Source organism: Caretta caretta, chromosome 3 (assembly GCF_965140235.1).
Source record: "Caretta caretta isolate rCarCar2 chromosome 3, rCarCar1.hap1, whole genome shotgun sequence".
Classification (NCBI taxonomy): domain Eukaryota; kingdom Metazoa; phylum Chordata; order Testudines; family Cheloniidae; genus Caretta; species Caretta caretta.
The window spans coordinates 195,954,454-195,963,526 of record NC_134208.1 but is presented as its reverse complement, the minus strand read 5'-3'; the positions used below and the strand labels follow the sequence as shown (position 1 = coordinate 195,963,526).

General features: G+C 47.3%; 1 protein-coding gene across 5 annotated transcripts in view; it reads right to left on the bottom strand.

The window, feature by feature from the left end:
• Nucleotides 1-6,128: 6,128 nt before the first annotated feature.
• The window catches only part of LOC125633423 (uncharacterized), a 63,116-nt gene continuing 60,171 nt past the window's right edge, over nt 6,129-9,073 (bottom strand). For all 5 annotated transcript variants that reach the window (XR_012667865.1, XR_012667864.1, XR_012667866.1 and 2 more), the window contains 2 exons: nt 8,316-8,455; nt 6,129-6,855 (listed from right to left, as the gene is read on the bottom strand). Coding sequence is in view for 2 of the 5 variants with exons in the window: in XM_048842693.2 (XP_048698650.1) it covers nt 6,743-6,855; nt 8,316-8,455 (253 nt within the window). In the remaining 3 variants the exon portion in view is untranslated. The remainder of the gene's footprint in view (nt 6,856-8,315; nt 8,456-9,073) is intronic.

Genomic DNA, 9,073 nt, shown 5'->3' with positions numbered 1-9,073 from the left:
GTAGTAGGCTTTTGTTTTACTCTTCTCCATTGCTAATGGTCTTATACATGTATGGTTCCTCCCTGTGGCAGTTTTCTTTCTTTGAGCCATTTTATTCACCCAATAACTATGTACCTAATCTGAAGCAGCTACAAACTGTTGCTTGAAATAAGACATGGCATGGGGTTTCCTCTTATAAAGACTCAGTTATCCCTCAGACCCAAGTTTAATGAGTGCCCCTAGGCCGATGGTTCTCTCAGCAGCTCAGCCCTCCAGCTGAGCCACACACACTGTCCCCTGTGTGCCAGGGTCTACAGTCCAAATTCTTATCACTGCCCTGGTACAGGGCCATAGCTCTAAAGCTTATCCCAGCCTTCTTCAATCACCCAGCCGGGGCCCCTCTCAGTACCCGCAGCAAGTGGTGTTTCAGCAGGCCTCCCTGGGCTCAGTCTTCAACCAGACCAATGGGGCCTACCTCAGTACCCTCACTGGCATGGCCGGGTTCTATACTCAGTCCCGCTGGGCTTCAGCCTGCCTGCACTGATCTTCCGCTGGTCCTGCTGCTCTTCTCACCAGCCAGGCTCCTGGTCTTCAGCAGCCTTCCCTAGGCTCCAGTCATACCTGCAGTGAGCTATTCACAGTACTGTGCTGCTCTTCAAACCACCCAGTCTTCATTCCTCAAACTTTACACAGCAACCAAGGTCCCTGCACTGCTGCTTATCTTATATAGGGCCTTCCTCGACCCTGATTGGTCTCTCCATCAGCCCCTCTGATTGGTTGTTCCTCTGCAGCCACTCTAGGTTGCCTGGAGGACTTCTCTCTGCTCTATTCTGGGGCAAGGTGACGCAGGACCACAAGGCCTCCAGCAGGGGGCCTCCAGACCTAGTCCACCCTGGCACACTAAGGGCTTGTCTACATTACAGGCAGCCAGCGGGGGTCAATTTATCGTGTCTAGACTAGACACGATAAATCGACCGCCAAGTGCTCTCTCGTTGACTCTGGTACTCCACCAGGGCGAGAGGCACAGGTAGAGTAGATGGGAGAGCGTCAGCCGTCGACTTACCACAGTGAAGACACCGTGGTAAGTAGATCTAAGTACGTCGACTTCAGCTACGTTATTCACGTAGCAGAAGTTGTGTAACAGATCGGTTTCCCTGCCACCCAGTGTAGACCAGGCCTAAGAAACTAGACACATCTTCCTCAGGGAATTGTGTATCCTAAATGTGAGCCTAGTGCACTCATGGGTTTGAATGCAGTTTTTTTAGGTTCCTTTTGAATTAACATCTTTGAACTCCTGCTTCAAAGGCATATTTCTCCAAACCCAGAACTCGTTTAATTAGGCATTGTTCCAGTTCAGATTCACCATCTATAAACTATTACATTTGATGTTGCTCTGTGCCCCCCCCCAAAAAAACAAAAGCAGGAGGCAGTGTTAGTTTCTGATGCATAATACAATATCCACAGATAGCCCCTTCATTATGACTCTCCAGAACAGCAGCTGCAATATTGATGAACATTTGCTATACAGTACTGTCTCCCCTGGGTCCAGTTATTGCAGACACTACCAGGCATGGCTAAGGGATGATTAGATTCAGCGCAGATGTTTATTATGGGCACCATTACCATACTATCTGATGTAGGCACTGACTGTTATTTTTCCCAGTGGCTACTCCACCTCGGCTCCGCCCCCTCCCCTACACACCTTTCGCTTGCTCCTCTGAGGCCCCCTGCTGGCTCCTCGCCACTCTCCCCCAAGCGCCTCCCGCCAGGCCCTGAGCACCTGATCGGCAGCCAGCTGCCCAACAGCTGTGGCTGGTGCGTGCTGAGCACCCCCTATTTTATTCCCAGGCATGCTTGAGCCCCACAGCACCCACAGAATCGGTGCCTATGCTATCTGAGCATTTCAAAGTCTTTACTGTATCTATCCTCAAACATCTCTGTAAGGTAGGGCGGTGCTATTATCTCCATTTCACAGATGGGGAATTGAGGCACAGAGAGGCTAAACGACTTACCCAATGTCACACAAGAAACTGGGAATTGAGCCTTGGTCTCCTAAGTCACACACTAGTGCTCTCACTACTAGACCATCCTTCCTCTCTACTCTACCACACAACTGTGGTGCTTTATTGAACTATAGGCTTGTGATAAAATCTGACCTGAACTTGGTTAGAACAGCACTGTATCTTTCTTTATGCCAAGGATATTACCCATGATAGTGAAGCGGCTGTAGCAGACAGCATGTGGGTTCTCGTGTTCTGTGGTACATACACTAGGCCTCCAAGGAGGATTTAGTGAGGGAAAGGAAGTGGTGGCATTTGGGTGGTGTTAGACAAAAGGCAGCGGAAGCGACCAGACTAGGACAAGAAGTAATACCTAGGGGTCTTTTCCTGTGTCATGGGGACCTGGTAAGTCTGGTTTCAGTGCTTCGACTGTCAGCCAAATTATTACTTCTTCATAGTTTTTTGTAGTCAAGCAGTCTTCTTGGCTAGCCTTGTGATTGCACAAGGTTGTCATTTAGCTGCTGGATTAATCCTTCAAAGGATGCTCCGTCATTCCCATACACACAAACTCTATGCATAGAGTAGGTTATCCCCTCCATGTAGCAGTATCTGTTTAATACCTCCCTGTAGCTGGGTGACTACCCCGCTCCTGCCCTGAAGGGGTTAAAGCAGCCTGGGAGAGGGCTGTGAATGGGAAAAGCAGGCTGACTGGGAAAGCAGCCACATCTGTGGCCATCTTAATCAGGGTCCAGCTGGCCCTTACAAGAGGGCTGTGGGCCAGAAGTAAAGGGAGATACTCTTTCTAGCTTTCTAGAGAGAGAAGGACCTGGCTGCTTGGGAAGTTAAGAAGGGTACCTAGGATGGAGCAGTGCTAGGGAAGGGCTGGGAAGCTCCAGCCTAGCAAAACTGCAGGCCTAATTAAAGGCCTACAAAAGGTGCTGGGGCAGCCCAGAGATAGGCAGAGGCAGCTGGTCCAACCCCCATTGCTGATGATGAGTGGTTGTAGACTGCAGTCTGCCCCAGGGAATGGGGGCTAGATGGTGACTGGCAATAGCCACTGAGGTAAGGTGGGGATAGAGGGTTGGGGGTTCCCCTGGGAGGAGAGACCCTGATTGTGGGTTGTTTCTGGGGGGGGGCAGAACCCAGATGTAGAGCAGGCACTGGGGTCTGGGAGGGACATGGGGGCCAGCACTGGGCAAGACACTGGACTGCAAAGGGTGCTCTGTGTTTTGAAAGAGCTGATTCCCTAGAGGACCAGCAGGAGGTGCCACGCTGGTGAGTCCTCGCCCCGCCACACTCACATTTCAAGTACTAGCCATTTTCTATCCCTACAGGGGGGAGGCTGGCTTTTGTTGGAGGGAAGTCAGGCAGCACTAGTCGTCTGGGAGACCGGCGTATCCGTGTTTGTGTTATGTTCTCAAACACTTGCAAGATTTGCTATAGGCATGGCCACAGAAGTGTTGGTGTTGCAGTTGTTCCCTGACACCCCAGCACTCAGCATCCTGCTGTGGGCCATGTTAGCACAGACAAGGGGGATGACCATTGCAGGCACCTGAGCTAAAATTTTCAAAAGCCCATAGGTGACAAGAGCCTAAGTCCCATTTTCTGCCCTCTGCAGCCAGAGGGGCTCTAGGCATGGTAGCAAACCAATAGCAGCTGCTAAAGCCACAACCTAGGGGCTGGTTCACTGTTTCACTCCACCTATGTAGTCACTTACTTCAGTGCTAAGGGGGTGTAAAATGCTTCCAGATCCAAATGGTAACATTTGACACCCCTTTGTCACTGGTGAAAGTGACAATAGTGAGTAAGGGTCCCCTCAGGGCTCTGAAGAGAATTCCAACATGTTTGTACTTGGCTCTGGTACTGCTATAAATATAAGAAAACACACTTTCCATAGCCCTGCTTTGTATTCAGGGTGCACGGCCTACACTCTCTGCCCCACTGCAGGATTGCTGCTTGAGCCCCTACAGTTGGCAGACACTCATGGTAGATCAAGTTTTGCTAAAGAAGGTTGCTGGACTGTCCCATCTTGTGAGATCAGCATGTGCCAGGGCCCCCCTCACAGCTGCAGTCCTATTTAAATCATCTCCCAGCTCTAAGGATATATTGCTTTGACTGGAGCTGCACATAATTTTCCCCTCCGGGAACTACCAGAGTGGTGCTAAATAAAGCCAATTATATTAAGGGGGCTGCTCACAGACAGGCCTGCAAAGCATTCAGTGCTGTTATGGGCAGGAAAGTCTTCTGAATGCCTCCTGGCAGCTCATCTAGCGGGTCACAGAGCAGGAGTAAATCAGTCCCTTCAGTCTGACCCTGTTGATGGAATTGCATCTTTGGAACCTGCGCTATACCTAGCTAAACAAAAGGAAAGAACCAACATTTGATGCATGGCTGAGCCAGAAATGCTGGCTAATGACCTGTCCCATCTGGTATTCGCATATGTGGAAGTCTGAACTGTCTGATAGTTTCACTCCACTTCTGCTGTAGTTCCACCTATACCAACATGCTTTCATTAACGGTGACCTGCAACTGGGAGACAGCACTGGGCTTGAGCATTCTTTGGCTACTTTATGATGAAAAGAGAGAGAGCAGGAAATGTTTATATACAAAAAAATCTGTTGGCTTTTACAGTAGGAATTTAAATCTCAGCTAACTCATATGGAAGACTATTGTCATTGGGAGTCACCAGGCTGTGCTTTTCAAGACAGCAGGTTAGTGTCACCTTTAGATCTGCCCTGAGCAGTCCAGGAAGCAGACTGTGAGTTTATGGAACCTGCTTCCCTTCCCACGCTGCTATCCATTATATGTGCATAGTCTGTACAAGGGAATAAGGACTGAGATGATCTAGCCCAGTGTTATATATTCTATTTATCTGACTGCATAAAAATAAGATCTTCACCAGTAAGAGTTTCTCTGTCTACATCTTTGCCTAAGCATATTTGAAGGTGTTGCTCCTGCCTATAGGTTAAACCCACAAAAGCAAACACAACAGCCCTTGGTGCCAAAACATTACAGATTCTATGGCAACTGGCGAACTAGTACAATTATATGTTTCAGAGTAGCAGCTGTGTTAGTCTGTATCCACAATGCCTGGTAGTGCGGGGTGGCATAATTGTACTAAAAAGAAAAGGAGTACTTGCCACAAGTATTCCTTTTCTTTTTAGTACAATTATGCCACCCCCGCACTACCAGGCACTCACCAAATGGCACATAAGAGAAAATCTGGACTATTTTAGAATTAACTCCCTCGTAGTCATCATGAATCCAAGGCTCAGAGGGAATCTCAGTCAAACTCAGTCCCCTTTTTGGCAATCTCCATATCAAGGCCAAGGGACATGGGGTCTGAACTTCCCTTTTGCCCCAGAGGCAGTCCCTCCAGGTCAGGGTTGAGTGACACCTTGGCTGAGCAGAGTAGGGAAGTTGCAGGGCTGCTGTTGTCTGTGTTGTACTTGGTCTGGGCATTACCAGAGGGCTTTAGCTACTAGTGCTGCCAGTCTAATGCCCTCCAGCTAAATTCACTCCCGCGTTTATAATACAAGAGAATGACTTTCAGCCTTTGCTAGCCTCCGGCTCAGTTAACCTGTGGTCAGTCCAGCTCATAGCCCAGGATGGTTTTTGTGTTTTGAGGTTAACACATAGTCCATTGCTGTGCTTTTTGATCTACTGCATGGTGTGCTATTTGTACCCTTTTACTCTCAATCTGCCTTCATTATCTTCTTAGATACCAGTTTGGCCTTTGATTATAATAGGTAGTTTTCTTGTACAAAAGAAAAACCAAGGTCCCCATCCTGGAAACACTACTTAGACTGAGCTTTGTGGGCAGGGATCACCTTTGTTTTCTGTGTTTTTAGAGCACCGAGCAGGATGGGGTCCTGGTTCATGACTGACGGTGTTAGATGTTACTGCAACACAAGTCCTAAACAACAACAACTTAGGCACAGGAGGTCAAAGGGACTCCTTAGCAGTATCAAGTTACTCGCATGCCTGTGGCCCTAATCCAGTAACAAGGTGGCATCTTGCAAGCACAGAGAGCTCCATTGACTTCAGGGGACTCCACACAGATATAGGGATCATCTATCCATGCAGTGCTTTTTGGAAGCTCAGTGCCTTAGTGTTTATAGGGTCAGGGAATAAACATTTAATAGCAGGTGTTTGTATAAATGGTTTATTAGCAGAAAATATAGATGTCATTAGTTGCTTTAGTGTTTTAAAAAATGTGAAGGAATGGAAACAAGAAGTGCATCACAAATTTCATCCATTGTTCTAGTAAACAACATCACATATTCTAGTATTTCAGTCACCATGGAGGGATTGCTTATTTACAGCCATTAAAAAAAAAAAAAACAGGAAAAGATAACGTCTGTGCAAAAGTGTAAGTGTGGCAACTGTGTTCACGGGTCTGCCTCAGGCTGGACATACCTAAGTGCTACTGTCCATTTATCCAGAAGTGCATTAGGCTTTATCAGAGGGACCTGTTCGTCTGCTCCTCTGGTATAAACTTAAAAGACCATTTTTAAAAAAAAACACATAGTGGTCAAATTAAAGATGGTAGGGTAAGTGTAACCGATCAGAGTGGAAGGAGAGGGAGACCCTGAATGCTTATACAAAATCATCGTAACCTCCTTATTGTCCTTTTTGTGGTGTTCACTGTTCTGCATTTCAGAGATTTTTCAAAGCACCAAGGCCGTGGGTGTTGGGTACATGATTCCCATTCATGGCTGTGAAAATCTTCCCCCTTAACGTCTTCACTTTGGAAATGTACTTCACAGTGTCATGGCTGGAGAATCTGACAGGACTAGAGGCCTTCTACAGAGTCTCCATATGACTATTCCCAGCTGAACAACAAAGGTAACACAAGCCACTCCCAGCAACACAACTATAAAAGAAACAGAGCACCCTTTATTATGTGTGAGAGAGCAAATAAATTATGTCTTTTTACAAGAGTGGGGGTAACTGGGAGAGAGGCTACAACAACAGCAAAGGAGGAGAACTCCAAACAGGACCCAATATCTCCCTTGAAGTATTTAAACCTTGTCTTCACATTTACTGTGAGCAAACCCTAGAGCCTGCCCCTCAGCCAGAATAAGGTCTTATCACCACCTAGAAGTTGTGCTGGTTTAACTAAAACCAGTGTGTGTGTGTGTGTGTGTGTGTATGTATGTATATATATATATATATACCAGAAAAACCCTCTTAGTTTAGACGCAGTACTATCTGTATAAAATGGCTTAAAGCAGCATAGGCCTTGTCTCCACTAGAGAGGGTTTGCCTGTACAGGTATACTGGCAAACTTTCCTAGTAGAAGCACAGCTTAGATCAGCAGAAGAGTTCTTTTGCCAGCATACGTTATACCAGTTTCCTGAATGAAATAAGTTAAAAACACGGTTTTTGCCGGTATAGCTGTGCCTACGCTGGGCCTTCTGCCAACACAGCGATGTAGGCTAGGGGGCGATTTCTTCACATTCCTATCTGACAGCTTGCAAAACTGGTACCCAAGCTAGTGTTTAGGCCGGTTTCCCAAACTAGCATAAGCTCTGTTGGCGGAAGCGCATTTATACCACTAAAAGGGCATCAACACTACAGTAGAGCTTTTACCAACAGAGCTATATGGGGTATGGGGAGAATACCCTTAACTGACAGAATGACACCAGTAAAACTCTGTAAGTATAGACCCAGCCTGAGTGGAACGGGAGAGTGTGCAAGCTGGGGCTCTGAGGAAATCGGAAGCAACCCTCTCCCAGGCCACAGAGTGGCAGCAGAGCTGCTTTCTGGCTGTTGCTGCTACCTCATCCTCTGTGGCGGACATGCTACCTCCAGCTCGGTGAGTTGTGTAGCTGAGCTCTGCCAGACTTGCCCCTGCCCCCGTCGCCCCGTGGCTCTCCCCACCCCCAAACCCTCCTCAGCAGCAGAGTGGAGGGAGCTCCTGTGGCGCTCCGGGGGCGCAGACGTCTTGGGGCAGCTCTCCAAGTCCTATCCCACTTGCATCGTGGGAACACATCCGTTTAGCGTCCCGCAGGTGGTGATGGAGAGTGGGAGGGGATGGAATCTGCCCCACTAACAAATGAACTGGAGTGATATTAAGGGTATGCTTTCCACCCCGAGCACAGCAGGCCCTAGGGCAATCACGGCAGTTTAAGGGTCTTGCCTCGCTCTACTCTCACTCTGCAAAATTAAAGACGTCTCATAAATCCCTAGTTGGTTTTTAAAGGTCCCCTTTAGCAGGAAGGACCTTCTCCCTGCCCACAAAGACGTGGGGGGAATGACATGCTGGAAACATTCAGAAGAGAGCGGCGGCCTCTTCTAGATAAAATGAGCTTAAACATTACAAGGACCCACCTGTAAAAACACTGTTGTCAGTTGGAGATGAAGGGGAGTAGTTCTTCCACACAATGCCAGTCAGTGCTACAATGACCACGGGGTAGACAGTGAGATTATACCGCACATACTTGTCAAGCACAAAGTTTTCCAGAGAAAACCTAGGAGGAAATAAAGGTGGCAAAAAAATGAACATCCTGTCAGTGGATTTTCCCCCACCCCCAGACAACTTCTTTAGGGAGCAGGTGGGAACACGCATGGAGTTTGCCAAGGCTGGATTAGACTATCTCTGTCACTTCTCAGAGCCTGAGAAGAGCTCCAGTATGGAGCATGTCAAAAAAGGTGGGGGTTCCATGGAAACTAATAAAAACAAATAAAATTCATTTTTGTCCACTTTTTTTCATGGAAAGTTTCTATTTTTAGGTAGAAATTCCAATACTGAAAAATTTTGGCTGAAAACCAAAACGTTTTGTTTCTGAAATACTGCCGCGGTGCCTCCTGGGAGTTGTAGTTTGGGTGACTCAAGCTCTCATTCTCCTATATAGGCTGGGCTCCCTGGTCAGACTACATCTCCAATGAAGCACTGTGGCAGCATTTCCAAATAAAAATATCTAGCCCAAACCCTGATATATTTCTGTTTATTGGATTTATGGTTTTTTGACCCTTTTTGCAGAAAATTTTGTTTTGTTGAAAAACTCAATTTTCTGTTGAAAAACAATTTTGATGGTAAATTTTCAACTTGCCCCACTCCAGTACCTTGAGCAGAATTACCATTCTCC